Consider the following 16788-nt stretch of genomic DNA (forward strand, 5'->3'; position numbering starts at 1 on the left):
TCCGTCACCCTATTTTAACTATAGTGATATTTGAGGTCAACACTATGGATTCTTCTAAAGTATGGTGAGTTGGTTCTAGAGCCTCTAATCATGTCTGCCATGATAGAACTTGATTTAAAACATATTCTCTATTTGACATAGAGAAGAAAATCTTGCTTGGTGACTTCTATACCACTAATGCCCTATGGTAGCGTTGAACTTAATTTCAGTAAAAAGCTGATTGTTAAAGATGTTTGGCATGTTCTTGAAATTAGAAAAAATGGTTTCTTCTTTTCTGTTAAAAGAAGTTGAATTTAAACAAGTTTTTGAATCAGATCAATTTATTCTTATGAAAGAGGCATATTTGTTGGGAAAAGTTATGCTTGTGAAGGGATGTTTAAACTCAATATTCAAATGAATGAAATTCAGTTTTTTCTGCTTATATCATTTCTTGTGTGAATGTGTGGCATGCTAGATTCTTTCATGTTAATTCCTAAACTAGAGAATGAATTTGAAAAGTGTGAATCACGTAGCATGATCAAAATCATAAGAAAACCTTTCAAAACTATGGAAGTTAAGAAATTCTTAACTGATAGAATTAATACACATTGACATTTGTGATTTTGGAAGGATTCTAACATGAGGTGGAAGAATGTATTTTTTTTAACATTTGTTGATGATTTTTCACGATATACATATGTTTATCTGTTGAAAAGTAAAAGTTAAGATTTAGAAGTTTTTCACTTTTATAAAAGAGATACAAAATCGCTTTTGGGAGAAAAATAAAAGATTTATGAGTGACATATGAGGTGAGTTTCATAGACTTGATTAAATACTTTTATTCAATTCTTAGGGTACTATTCATGAAACTACTCCCTTTATTTTCTTGTATCAAATGAAGTGGTAAAATGAAAAAAATAGAATTTTGATGGATTTGACTAATCTATGTTAGTAAGCTTCGATGCTTTTAAAAGATTATGGGAAGCAATTCTTACTACTAATTATTGTTGGATCTTGTGCCCTAACTGTAGTATTTTGTTTATGTACACTTGTATTTTCTCAAACAGATTGATTTAATAAGATTATTCATGAAATACATTAATACCCTTTGTATATTGTCCTCAATGTTTTTGCATGCAAAGCAAAATAGAAGCAAATATTAGCTCACTGGTTATCTAATGTTTAACTAATACTAAGTGGTATTATGTGATCGGATCGTAATACAAAAATACAACTTATATTAGTAGATGAACCTAAACATGTCCTTAGTCTAATCGGAAATGAGCAAATTGATTGAAATACTAATATGTTACCGATCAAGTCCAATTGGGGAGATTTTTTGTCTTAGGCATCGGAGTGGATGACTCCCAGAAGATGGAGATATAGATGTGACTGATTGGACTGATAGTACATTGGACAAGACCCAAGTAGAATAGATCCTGAATTTGGTATACCTTAATCCTAAGTGGATGATGAGATATGTGTGTATGACTCGTATACTTTGATGTAAGTTGTAACATCCCTAACCCGTCTCTGTTACCAAATTAGGGTTACGAAATATTACAGTACAAATGAAAATATTCCGTATCATATATAAACAATTATTCAAATTTAAATATTAACATTCAGTATCATGTTTTATTCATAGCATAGATAAAATTACGAGCTTTAAAGCGAGCCTATGGAGCTTTAAAAATAGTTTGGAAACATTTAGGGACTAATTTGAAATAAAATAAAAAATTTTGAAAATTTTGGAAACAAGGGTCACACGGCCGTGTGACAAAGCCCAGGTCGTGTGGCTCAAAACATGACCGTGTATCCTACCTTGTAACATTCGAACTATGGGACACACAGCCGTGTCCTAGCCCGGGTGTCTGCCCGTGTTGGTATTTGAAATAACCCCACATGGTTGTGTCGTAGACCGTGTGTCAGACTGTGTGAATATTCAATGTAATGTCACACGACCATGTCGCCAGATTGTGTAACTCTCTGAGACCGTGTAGACCATCCTGCACTAAAAATCAAAAGACATATGACCGTGTGGTGTGACCGTGTGTGGCACACGACCATGTGACAGCCCGTGTCTTAGGCCGTGTGCTTTCAAAATAACCCCTAATGCAAGCTCATTCAGCAACCATTACTTTAGCACCAAGTCAAGCCATTTTCAATCACTTTCACAAGTTAAAACACCTTCAAACATACCTAAAACATGCCAAAATCATTCAATCTATGTGCCTAACCAATATGCCATCACTTGGCACCTCAATTCAAACAACAAATCAATTCAATTACAATGCTACAAGTTCACACCTCAAACATGTAGCAAACATACCAAATAACCATTTCAATCACATTCTATTAAGCCATAAGCCATCTACTTTTAAGAGGAATAAATAAAGTGACCAAAACACACATATCATTCAATCTAAATGTCTATCCAATGTACCCTTATTGTTACCACAAATTAAACATTTAAACAACCCATACTCAATATTTACAAGACATTACCTTTAAGACATACTAAAACCTCCATTTCATCACATCCATTTACCTTATATCAAGCTAATCATAATAGGCATTTAGTTAATGACCAAAAGCACTACCAGTCACAAACATAACCCAAAGATAGAAAACATATATATATACAAACACAAAACTTACTCAAACTAACTTATAAACAACACCATCATAAACAAAATAAATTAAAGGCTCCTAGTACATGCCATTTATAACCCGATATCAAAATACCTAAATCTTCTACCGAGATGAAGGATGGATAGTGTGAATCTACTCTAACTTGATTCCAATCGTTGAGCTTTCTGATGACTTACAGAACGATAAACAACTAACATAAGCAATTAGCATTAGTAAGCTCGTATAATGTGAACTTAAACTTTCCGTACATGTTATATTTAAACCATTCAAGCATGGGTTCATTCTTTAGATCATGTGCATACATTTCACTCCTATACACATAACTTCAGAAGTTAGTAAGTGTATCAACGAAACATAACATAACTTTAGAAGTTAGTAAGTGTATCAACGAAACATATAATTCCAACAAATTAAAGAACATGTAATAATAAAAATTTCCATACATATTTCATCCACCATATGTTCGATAACTTAGCTTCCTATTTCAAGTATTTATATCAACATCTTCCAATTCACATGTTTTGATCATATTACATTTCATATTTATATACATATTCATTTAAGTCTTTAACACCCGTTGAACCAAATGAAATAACATTGGATACTCGGGAAATGCTCACACAAGTTGTGAATGTAACATGTAACTGTATTTGCTTACATGAGCTGTGGGTTAGGATGCTAGGCTACACAATGCTGCTCACACGAGCTGTGGAGAACCCGCAACAAATGCATGATCTCAGTCATCAGTAGGACATCCAATACCAACACCTGAAATTGTAAATAACCCTTAATGACATATAATTTGTATCCTAAGTATTCATGAGGTTCAAATGGGACAAATTCCATATCCAATCCTTTAACTTCATTACATTATACCATTTCAAAAATACATCCATGAAATTCACATTCTTCAATTATAATCATCATTTTGATTATCAATACAATTTAGTCCAAGACACTAGTTAACATTTTATAAACAAATAATATTATACAAATCACAACAATAATTAACCATTCATCCAAAATAAAAATTAACAAGTTTAAGCAATATACAGACTTACCTCAACGAAAACAATTGTAAAAACAAAGCCGATGACTAGTTCGATACTTTATTTTTCCATGATTTAAGTCCGATTGGCCCATTTCTTAATCTAAATAATAATTTTTATTCAATTAAATAATTCAAATAGTTTACATAATTAATTCAAGCCTATAACCCTTATCAATGTTAATTTACAAAATTTCCCATGATGTTTTAACCTTTATGCAATTTAACCATTTTAACCACCATTCATGCTAGTCTAAATTACTAGGGACCCTCTACAACCCATATTTATCATGTTTTTACAAAATTTCAAAGTTTTACTATTTAATCTCTAAACATTAAAATTACTAAAATCACTTAAAAAACACTTTTTTAACAACCAAACTTAATAATCTATCAATTAAATTCACAAGCACACTTAAATCATTCATGATAAATCCCTAAAATTTTAACAGTTTTACGAATTGACCCCTGAGTTAGCTAGATTAAGTTAAAACGATCTCCAAAAACATAAAAATAATAAAAAACATGTTAAAAATATATACAATGCAATGGAATTAATCTTGGCCAAAGCTTGGTTTCTCAACCATGGTAGTTTCGGTTGAACAAAAGAAAATATGAAGATAACACATTTTCCATGTTTTACCTATTATTTATTCTTTTTAATTATTTAATTTTTACATTATTTTATTTGAAAACATAACATAACCATCCACCAACATTTAAAAGGGGTCCCTGTTCCTTAATTAACTATCAATAGTATTGAACTTTTCCATCTTTTACGATTTAGTCCCTGTTCCTTAATTAACTATCAAATCCCCAAAATTTTTTAACCAAATTTCAATACACCTATATAATTACTCCATAAATATTTAATAAAATATTTACAGGTTCGATTTACAGAAATGAGGTCCCGATACCTCATTTTCAAAAACCACTTGAACTTGACTATACGATCAATTAACGAAATTTATTAAATCAAAATTTCAATAATACTATACTTCACTCATAAGTATTAATATTTATGAACTCTTCGAATTTGTGGTCTCGAAACCACTGTTTTTGACACCATTGAAAAACGAGCTATTACATAAGTAAAAGTCTGAGTTTAAACAAATAAGAAGTCGAAAGTTGGTGCGTTAGGTATATGACTTCTGCAGTATGTAGTACCATTCACTATAGTGAAATTCATAACTCAAGACATGGGTAAATGATATCCTCTCATTGGCATTACATGATAAATGAAAAGTAAACGTGGCCACTAGTTGTTTGCCTTTGTGATGAATGTCTTTATTACTATTTGATGGTAATTGAATTTTTATGAAGGAAGATGTAAGGTTAACGAATTTATCCCAAAGAGATGAAGAATATCCTATGGGGGTAACACACTTATGATAAGATCCTTGGATGAGCATTGATCGAGTAGCTTTCATAATGGTATGTTATTTTTTAATTATTATTTAATTAATTAAAGTTCAAAAATGGAATTAAATTAATTGGTCACGGTGAATCCATTGAATGTAGAAATCAAATATATTTTCCCATAGATTCTTTTACAGTAAAGTTGTCATGATTTTAATGGAATTAGAATTAGGTTGAAAAAATTATTTAATTGAAAAAATTAATTAATTTAAATTAATTAAATAAATAATATTTATTTCGAGAAATAGTAAAACATATATTGGGTTGAATTAAATTATAAAGTGTTGGTTAAAAGTCCAAGAAGCACATATAATTGGACCCAATACAAGAGATGTCTGAATCCCTATCAAAATAGGCACACCCTATTAGCCGTTTGTAACATCCCGATTGGCGAAGCCCTAGTAGTCGAGTATTTTGAAATAAGTTCTAAATAAATAAAGCGATTGGATTTATTTAATAAACTGAAATCTATGAGTACACCCCTAGGTGGAGCCCTGAAAGTTTGAAATATTGTCTATAAGAATATGTTTTAAAGAATTAGTTTTAAGTGCCCAATGCGGGGACTTGATTAAGTGTAAGGACTTTTCGAATGCGCCAGTGGTGCCCTGGTCTGATGGACTCGGAACAAAAAGAAGGAACAATAAGTATGGTGAACTCTGGAAAGTACAGTGTATATGATATTCTGAAAGAACGAAGCTAATGGCTAACTCTGAAGAGAGGTAAGTATGACAAATCAAGGAGTACTGGTAAGAATGTACATATATATGGCGTAAAATTATAAAGAAGTATGGCAGGCGAAGTAGTGCTTACCCAAAATCCCATTGCGACGTATAGAGTGGGTGGACACTGAAAAGAAAATAAGTAAATAAGAATTTTACGTCAGATAACTACAAGTAGTGAATGAGACTTATGGTTATGTAAAACGACCTTTAGAATGTAAGTTCACGCTAGTAGCGTAGTACACCTTGTAGCTATTATGGTCTTGTGCCAGTTAAATTGTGAGGAAAGCTGGTTAGAAATTAACTGAGCGAGGACTAGAAGGGTTAAAAGCTAAAGGAGTAGTTGAGTAAGTTCTTAAAGGTGACATATTTTGATAAGACCACTCAGTCTTGATGTGACGTTTACCAAGTTCCCATGGAGACTAAAGGGACACTTCGATAGAGTTAAGAAGAAGGTTATCTTATTCACCCTTTTCCATCTGAAAAAAATTAAGATCTAGCGCTAAAAAAAAAGATAGAAACACTGCTCTAAGCTAAGGTTGAAATCCTAGAAATTTCTAGTGATGTTCTTCACATCAAGGTATGTTTCGTGACTCTGTCTGTCAAGGAAGCATAGATCTGTAAGTATGATTGAAGAAACATGACTTTGAGAGATGTCTAGATGTAAATGATGATAATGGTTACTAAAATGGGTTCTAACGAAGTGTTTTTGTTCTACACGATAGATGAGGTTGTAGTATCCTACTAAATGATGCATCTGAAGGCTAAACTACTTTTTGAGGTTATCAGGTGAGTTCCTAAGATGAATCTTACATGTATGATATATGTTTAGAATCTTCTGCAAAATGTAGTAAAACCATGAAATCTGATGGTCCAAGTGAGAAACATAAATCTTGAAGATAAGAAATGTGTAAAAGTGTCTGAAAGTATGAACGAGTTTGATGTGAAATGCATGTGTGTCTAGTAAGCATGAATATGTCTATCATGAGCATGTCACTTGCATGATGAGTCTGTGTTTATCTCCGGAGTTGTCAAAGGGGTCCGTCAGGACTAAAAACATGAATCTTATAGCAAGAAGACCATATCATGTAAGATCGTAAAGGACCATATCGTTTAGGATCATAACAGGTGGGTTATGACATCATATAAGAAGAAGACCATATCATGTAAGATCGTAACTGGTGGGTTATGACATCATATGGAAAAATTTAAGAAATGTTATTACCTAATGTGGTTCTATGTGTGTCCCAGGACGATGAGGGGCAAGCCTCATTAAGTGTGAGTCTAGGCCTTGTATGGTCGCAAGTGCTGAACTTCTTTGGGTTGGATCGAACTAGGTGAAAGGAAAATTTTAGGTCCCGAGTTAGTACAAGAGTCCAAGGGGAGGATTAAGTTAATTCAAGAAAGACTAAAGACGACTTTCAATAAATAGAAGTTGTATGTGGATTTCAAAAGGAAAGACATTGAGTACAGTGTCGATGATCAAGTATTTCTTAAGATATTCCCATGGTGAAAGGTATTAAGGTTCGGTCGAAAGGGTAAGCTAAGTCTACGATTCATAGAACTTTACCGAATCCTTAGAGAACCGATCTAGTTGCTTATCAACTCGAATTACCTCTTGAACTGGATTATATTCACAATGTTTTCCACATTTTCATGTTGAGACATTACCATTCTAATCCTTTCCATATCATCCTAATCAAGGAGATCGAGGTACGACCAAATTTTCCCTTCGAATAAGAACCTGTGAGAATTCTGGAATGAGATGTAAAGGTTCTAAAAAGGAAGTGAATCCTTCTTATTAAGGTCTTGTGGTGAAACTATGGAGTCGAGAAAGCCACGTAGGAAACAGAAGACACGTTTTCTCAACATTATCCTTACTTATTCAAACCAGGTAAATTTTAAGGACGAAATTTCTTTAAGAAGGGGAGAACTATAACATCCCAAAAATTATATAGTTAGAATTATTAAAAACATCATGGAAGAAACCTTAGTCTAGGTGGTAAACAACTTAGTATCTTGCTTAGAGAACTAACACTCAAGCCCCACTATTTTCACTTTTCCCTTTTAATTTTTCAGCAACTAAAAATCAAAATCAAGCTAGTATAAGTATTAAATGTGGTAGGAAATGACTAATAATGAGTTTATTGGTTCAATGGTAAGGCCTTAACATAATTCCCCCTTGTCCCAAGTTCTATCCACGCCAACTCCATTTCTCCTATTTGTTTTTTCTTAATTTCGGCAATAAGGGTAATTTTCCAAAGTAGTCTCTAAAATTTGCTTAACCTAGCTTTTTAACTTCCTTCCTAATCATATTAGAATTTTGGTTTTTTTTTCAACCTAAAAATAATTTCTTCTCTCTTACTGGAAATTTTATTTTGATCACGAGTTTGAGATCGAAACCCGTTCAATCCATCCTTCATGTTGATTTAGCATAATACTGTTAATTCTGGTCTAACATGCTAAGATTGATAAGCATTCATATTTCTGATTTTGTAGAACATTAAACTTTAAAGTAAACATCGTTCTTGTCGATCTATCTAGTCGGATATGAATCTTTTACGAATTTTCCTGAAAATCTTGATAGTTTTGATAGATCTTGAAAGTTGATATTAATTCTTGTGTTTGGTTGATCGAAAGACCCATTATAGGTATTTAGAGTCATATTCGAACGTGAGGATCATCGTATGAGACCTCGGAAGTCAGGTGTGTGTTCTTTTACGAGAAAGTCAAGACAAAATCAAAACCGTCTCAGACCACACGACAGTGTACCCCTTCCATACGGCTTAGGGCTTTTCACACGATTCAGTCACACGACCGTGTGTCCCCTAGAACCAAGAAATTATAGTTTTGACCCAAAATTTTATGTTTTGAGCAGATTAGTCCCTGAATAGGTTTCAAACTATTTTTAGTGAATTAAATTATGCAATTAGGTCCCTGGTGATTTGAGGTATGCTAGAATCCATGAATGATCGAATTAATATTGTATTTATCTGTGATTATGAATGTTTGCATAATTACGAATGGTATATGTTACCGTATATATATTTGTTGTGATCATATGAATGATGTGCCTTAAATTATTGTCAAATCGAATATATGAAAAACATGACTTTACTACTTAATTTCCATGTGTTAGAACATTAAATGTTTCAATATATGAATGTGTTAAATCGATTATATTGCATTGCATGGGTTGGGTCGATATGATCGGAGGAAGTAATGGCACTATATCTTCATTTAAATGTTTGATGTGTATTCACAGCCAGAGTAGATTCCATCCGCGTCAGTTTACAGTGCAATCACAACCCTCTAACAGCTTTTATTTGCGAGTATGTTGTGCTTCCACGGTCATTGGTAGGTTTCATCTGTAATATTTTGTTGTGTACCTACAACCAGAGTAGATTCCAACTGCATCAGTTTGTTGTGTGTCCACAGCCATTGGTAGTAAAAACTGCAAACTAACGCTGGCTATTCCACAATCTGGTTTGATGGTGGTTGGAGTTTTGAGAAACTCCCAATATGGTGTGTAGCGGTGGGGTAGGATAAATTCTGTTTAAAACTAAAATTGTATGGCATCTTTGATATCATGTGCATACATGTCTAAAAGTTATGTCATGTGATTTATGTGCATATGGATAGATACATATATATATATATATATATATATATATAAATGTGAGTATATCCTATATGGTTATAAAGGGAAATTTTGAAAAATTGATTATTTTGAAATATATGATTGTGAGTTCTAATGCTTAAGTAATTGTTGCATTGAAAAACCATACTTTGACCTGACTTGCTATCTATTTTAATTATGTACAATGCTATTTAATGTATCCTAACAATTGTTTGTATTGGCTTTATTGTAAATGAACTCACACCGAGTGTCATAGCTCGCTACCCTTTAATTTCCATCTTTTTAGATAACCTTCAAGGTAAGGACGTGGACACAACATCAGGAGGGACTCAACTTAGTTTCATTTTTCATAAATTTTTTAAGTTTCATTATTATCCATTATTTCCTTAAAAAATTGTATTATTTATTTATGAACGGTGTCATGGAACTTAGAATTTAGTTCTGAATTTTATTTTGCATGATATTCATTTATAAATTAAATTAGGTTATTAGGTAATTATTATATGATAACCCCTGTTTTACTAAAAACAAAAGTAATTACATCATTTCTGTTGTTGGGTAATAAATAAAACTTGAGGTTCAATAAATCAAATACTTAACTAAGTTTTCTAAATAAATTAAACAAAATTTTTAAAAGAACCGTTTTTAAAAACTCAGATAGCTTACTGAACTGTTTCGGTGGCTAATATAATCTTCCAAACTCAAGTCTAACGTCTAGGCTGAATTAAAAAAATTACGTCTAATTTGTTACAACATCATTTGTATAAACTGAAACATCATTATCACTACATTTTTTATTAATTAAATTAGAAAAATAAATTATCCAATTATCATTTTAAAATCAATGGTTAAAGATTGATTTAAGAACTGTCACACAACATTTTTCCTAATAGATTTAAAGAGAGAACAAAAAGGAAAAAAAAAAAAAAAAAGGCATTGTCATCTCCTATATAAGCCTGAACCATTTCCAACCACCCACAAGCCAAGCTTCCCATATTTTGACATAGAGGCAAATTATCATGTCCTGCCCGACAGTCACTTCCACCACAACCCACTTAGCAAATGCCGGCGTTACCTCAGTTGACTGCCAGAAACAAGTCCGTTCATGGCGGCTTCTCCGTTCCCTTATCGCACTCCTTATCCCCACCTGCAACCGCACCCTCATCCAAGACCCAGAAAATAAACACCAAACCCATCATCCAAGGCATCTTTACAGTTCTAATTATAGTGTTATTACGGGCACCATCTTCAGTTATCGGAGGGGAAAAGTCCGGTTTTGTATCCAAGCAAACTCCAAGTCCACCAACCCAATTCTCCTCCTTGAATTTGCAGTCCCTACGCCAGTTTTGGCTCGAGAAATGCGAGGTGGTATCCTTCGGATTACGCTGGATTGCACCGATTCCGAGTCGGGTTTTCCGATGCCGCTGTGGACTATGTACTGCAATGGAAGGAAAGTGGGGTATGCGGTTAAACGCCAGCCGTCGAAAGCCGATACGGATGCTTTAAGGAAAATGAGTTCGGTGGTCGTGGGCACTGGAACGATCAGCGGAAAAGAAGTTGACAATGAGGATGATGAACTAATGTACTTGAGGGCTAACTTTCATAGAATTCGTGGTTCAACTGATTCTGAATCTTTCCATTTGATTGATCCTGAAGGGAATGTTGGTCAAGAACTCAGTATCTTCTTTTTCCGCTCACGCTCATCTCGGAATTAAATTGCAGTAGCGGTCGCAGTTTTTTATATCGTAACCACCGGATCGGTGAGCTGAACCGGTTTTATTTAGCCAAACCCCCCTCTTTTTCTTTTTTTTTTTTCTTCTTTTTGAGCTGTGCTCATTGGCATAGCTTTAACAACGCGGTTAAAGAGCCAGATTTGCGTAACAATGATCACTAATTTTGCCTTTGCTGTGATTGATATGTGAATGTAAACATTTGAATGGGTTAATTACATGGTATTAACATCAAAGACAGCGAAAGCGCATTCTGGCAAGAACGTCCCCATATGTCTCATAATCCAAAATAATCCCACCATTGGGCAAACAATAATGAAACTGGTCTTGTTTAAGGTTTAGTTAAAATACCATGTCACTCCAATTTTCCATGAATATAAAGCAGGCAAAATAAAGATGGGTTGAGATGAAGAATTTGAACAGTTCACACTTCCATCATACCAACAAACAAAGATATAGATTAGAAGGGTTTAGGGTATTATATATATATATATATATAGTACTTTTAAAAGTGAATGTCAAATGAAGAAGGGAAGACATAGTTGAAATGTTAGGTGTGAGCTGGTTTTGATTCCTTGATAAAGAATGATTGAATGAGGGCGGAGAGTGTGCAAATATTGTAATCTGCACATGGGAGGAGGATCTATGCATTGCTCTCACCTTTTCACTTTTTCTTTTCCGCCAATTCCTTCTCTTTCTTTCTTTTACCAGAAATTACAATTCAAAATGATACTATCTCACTTCCTTATTCCTCTTTTATTTTTATTTTTGTTAAATTATCTCGTCCACTGCACTCTGTAACCAAGGTTAACAAACTGATTGTATCGCTTAGACTACACACACTAAAGAATGAAAGATACAATCATTTTCATTTTCATTACTGAATTTAATTAAAATTTTCACTATCAAATCCATAAAATTGAAAGCCAACTCTGAATACAATAAGTTTAGTTAATATTTGAGATTTCTAAAATAATTCGTAAACACGCTCCAACCTATTCATAATTAATTTTTTAAAATAAAATTTTAATATAGGTAAATTATACCAACAGCCACTCAATTTTGGGTAGCTAACAAAAGAGTCACCTATGTTTCATTTCAGTCACTCAACTTTGGAAAAATAACAAAATAGTCACTAACATTATTGAAAAGTGACAAATCAGTCATCCATTAACGCTTTTCGTCATAGGCTTAACGGGATAGCTGCTGTGCCCAATTAACTAGCTAATGTGGCAGTTAATTTGCCGCATTGGACTAGTAATCAAAGGGTCAAAGAAGAAAAGAAAAAATGATTGGTCCTTCTCTATGTCTTCTCATCTTTCTCTTCATCTTCATCTTCTTCTCCCTCAACCTCTTTCTCTTTATGCTTCTTTTATTTTTTTCTTGTTCTTCTCTCCTTTCTCTTCATCTTCTTTCTCCCTCAACCTCGTCTTTTACCATCTCCTGAATTTGGGTTTTTTTTCTTTCAATCCAAATGGGTTGTTTCTCGACAAAAACCAAATGATCAAACCCACAACAGAACAATGGCTACAAATCAGGAGCCACAACAACAGTTGCTGAACAACCCCAAGCCACTCGCATCCCTGAAAAATCAAGCACTCAAGCACCATGGAAGCTAGTGGTTCCAATCAAACATGAACAGACTATAGGATTCAAAGAAAAGAAAGGAGCAATAATTGGTAAATACAAATTTCAAAGCATTAGATGACATAACATGGTACTGATTCAGATTTCAATTTCCATAGGAACAGGTAAAGTAGGTCCATAATACAAAAATCCAAATGGATATTCAAAAGAAGAATGACTCAACATTACACATTTGAAGTTCAATGGCAAACAATATAAATGGAGGTAAATAAGTAGGGGCTTGATTGTATTGTTGCATGAAACTTAGTTCATATCTATGGGGATCTCACTTTTTCTTGGCAGCCTCTCCAGCCTTGGTCTGCAATATGGGCAAAGTCACAAATAATAGATAAAATAAATTCAAGAAAAAACAGTTGAAAAAACAAACACCCCAATTACCTTCTTTACATCGCTGACTTTCTTAGCCTTGTTTTTCCTTTTCTTCATCTGTTTCTAGATTTTTCAACCTTGATATCAAGTCCATTCTATCATCAGAAGAAAAAAACTTCAGAATCAATGCACAAACTGAGTATGTGCATTAGCACATGCACTCAACTTGTGCGGCGGAGGGCGTTGGCCATGGAGGTGTCGGTGCCGTGGAAGCATTTTGAGCTCCCGAATTTTGACCATTGGGAATCGCTAATATGAAGCTCCTTCCATTTTCTCTTCTCCTCTATTTCTTCTCTTATTCTTCTTTTTCTCTTCTTCTACTGCCCAGGACTCTTAAATGGGATTAAGGTTAAAAAGGACTGTTACAATGACAGCTAACCTACCGTTAAATGCCATGTCATTTTTCCGTTACGTCTATAATGGAAAATGGTTAAAAGGACTGTTTTGTTATTTTTCTAAAGTTGAGTGACTGAAATAAAACTTAGGTGACTGTTTTGTCAACTACCCCAAAATTGAGTGACTGCTGGTGTAATTTACCCTTTTAATATCTGTAATTTTGTAATAGTTTAATTATGAATTTTATTCTTTTATTTTATATATTTTTTAAAATATTGAGTAACATTGTTAAGTTGTATCCTTAAATTGCTAACATGGAACTTTACAATTAAGTAACTTATAAATTTATATGCAAAAGTTAATAAAATAAAAAACTCACTAATTTATATTTATATGCAATAAATTAGTATAATTAGCAGTTCCAGCTCATGTGTTTACCAACAAATGAATTAATATTTTAGTTTTTGTAAAGTATGAAGATTAAAGGGGAAATATATTTTTGGTACTTGCATATGAATTTAATGTTCAATTTGATTTCTAAGTGATTTTTTAGGGGTTTTGGTAACCGAATTTGACTTCTGTTAATTTTTGTAACACCATTCAAATGGGATAATATGAACCAATCATATTATTACATGTGGCACATATGCCATATCACCAATTAATTGTACCTGCTATGCCGACAAAAACACATTAAAATAAAAATAAAAAATCATATATAAATTAGAGTAAACTCCATTATTAAAACTCAACTTATTCTTTTATTTATTTTTAGTCCAAAACTATGAAATTACTAACAAATTGTTCAGTTCACAATTAACTTAATGTCATATATATTTTTTAAAGAACTACTTTTTCCACATCATTTCCACGTCATTTTATAATTAAAATTTTAAAAAATTAAATCAAAAGTCATACCATATTTTCTTCAAAGCTATCAACACTTTACAACAATGGCTGCCATATTTGATTTCTCAAATTTAATGGTAATGAAAAGGCACTCGCGAGGATTTTGAATTGCTTGACAGAGAATCTGATCAACCTGGTTAATGGCATCCTCCAAGATCACCTTCTCATCCGGAGAACTAGAAGCAGAAGTTGAAGCTGAAGAAGTAGCATCGGGAAATTCCGGCTTGGATTCCTTGTTCGAAGAAAGCATGAAGCGGCTCATTGTAGCATCCAAATCGGCCACCTCCAAAGACTCTGACGCCCCAATATCCTCCACCCTGAGAAATTTATGTTTCGATAAAGGTTAAGGTTTGAAGATTTTGGGATTGGGAGAGAGTCGGAGAGGAGGATGGAAACGATGCTATATATCCAATTATTATCCCATATCAGATAACTAATTATTCCTTGTTTGGATTGTGCGATTTGTTGAAGAAAAGAGACTGTAAAATCTCACCAGCTTTGGCCCTTTCTAGGAAGAAGATGAAACAGGGAATTAACCAAAATGGTGAGTTATGGATTTTTTTTTCCAATAAATGACATGGAAATTACTTGTATTTTTATTTTATATTTAAACTTCCATCTCATATACTTGCCCTTTATGATTCAACAGTTTAGGACTAAAAAAAATAAAAAAATAAGTTGACTGACAATTTTATAATTTTTAAAGTCAGATGATTATTTATATAATCTACACCATAAATTATCAAAATTATCTTTATAAAAATAAAAATAATTTAAATTTTAGAAAAATATTTTTTGAAAAATAAAGAAAATATATAAAATTAAAAATAAAATTTATTTTAATTTTTATAAAAATAAAATGTATATTCATAATATTTAAAATAAAAAATCAAGAAAAATATAAAATTTTGGGCTAAAATTTTAGAAAATTCAGAGAAAATTTTAAAACAAGGTAATTTTAAAAAATATTAAATCATTTTAAAATTTTATATATTTTTATTTAATTTTTGAAATTATTGAAAATTTCTAAGTTTTTTCCATTTTATGAATTTTTAATTTTATATATCATCTTGATTATTTTTGTAGTTTTTAAATAATTTTTCAAATGTTTTGAATATATATTTTTAGTAATTTTATAAATTTTAAAATAAATTTTCTAATTGTTCAATTTTTGAATATTTATAAAAATATTTAAAATATTTTCATAAAATTTCAAAAATATTTTTTATTTTCATAAAATTGGATTTTTAGTATATGTTTTTATAATTTTTAAATTTATATAGTTTTAATTTGTTTATTGACATGGCATGTACAATTAGCTGATATTGAGGCATGTGTGTCACATGAATCAGTCTAATCGGTCTATGCCATCCAATTTTAATGGTTTTTCAAAATGGATCTAACTAAAATAGAATTCATGTATTAATTTGAACAAAAAAAACTTTAGATATCAATTTAAGCATTAGAACTAAATTCATATACCAAAAATGTATTTATCAAAATTAAATCTAACAAGTTAAAAAAAAACTAACTTATAAACTTTTATAAAGTAAAGAATGAAATTTAGAACTAGACCCTGTTAATTTATCATCACCACTTTCTTCATAAAAAACAAAAGAATTAATGGACAAAAGTGCAATATAAGGTACTAGAACTGGTCTAGTTGTCTCCAATGGACTATCGGTTTGCATGTGCCTTTATTTCTCAAATGCTTCCTTATTATTATTACTTTTTTTTTTTTTTGGTAAACAAGAAAATATCAAGAGAACATGATAACTACTACAAGATTTTAGGTCCACCCCTTATATGCCTTTGATATTGTTGCTTTGCGGGCAACAGAGTGGGGGTGCTGATGTAATGTATGCCTAGTTGTCATCTCTGTTAAGCAAGTACCTCGCTGGAATGCCTGGATCTCTTTTTGTATAGGTTCAAGTTTCCAATTAGTTTTTATTTGGCTACGGCATATATGCCTCCACTTCCTATTCTAGTGATATAGCTGATAATTTGTAATGCCGAGTTGTTTGATTTTCATTAGGATTGTTTTGGCAAAGAGAAGTTTGTTGTGGATTTTGGAGTGGCCTGTGTAGGATGTGACAAATAGAAGGGGGAGAAGTATCCTGTGATTGTCACCGCTTCTCCAAATGCTGTTGTAGTCCTGTTATGAGTAAATGCGATAGCAACCGAGAAGGGTGGGTAATCCTGACGAATGATATGGCCTACCTGGTGTTGTGTAGCTTTGCCATGGGTGTATGTAGTTTGGTCTTTGGGTGTGTTCTTGCACAGTAGGATATGGAAATGTTCGTGGCATGTCTGGATGCTCATGATAATTGAAATTGG

General features: G+C 32.4%; 1 protein-coding gene across 1 annotated transcript; it reads left to right on the plus strand.

Annotated features, from left to right (window-relative positions):
• Nucleotides 1–10371: 10371 nt before the first annotated feature.
• Nucleotides 10372–11453, plus strand: LOC105775950 (protein MIZU-KUSSEI 1). The gene has a single exon (XM_012598433.2). The coding sequence runs from the start codon at nt 10480–10482 to the stop codon at nt 11173–11175; it is 696 nt and encodes a 231-aa protein (XP_012453887.1). The 5' UTR covers nt 10372–10479; the 3' UTR covers nt 11176–11453.
• The last annotated feature ends 5335 nt before the right edge of the window (nt 11454–16788 follow it).

Source organism: Gossypium raimondii, chromosome 10 (assembly GCF_025698545.1).
Source record: "Gossypium raimondii isolate GPD5lz chromosome 10, ASM2569854v1, whole genome shotgun sequence".
NCBI classification, from domain to species: domain Eukaryota; kingdom Viridiplantae; phylum Streptophyta; class Magnoliopsida; order Malvales; family Malvaceae; genus Gossypium; species Gossypium raimondii.

Coding starts and splice junctions, on each gene's coding strand:
- LOC105775950 (XM_012598433.2), top strand. CDS start 10,480: ATGTCCTGCCCGACAGTCACTTCCACCACAACCCACTTAGCAAATGCC.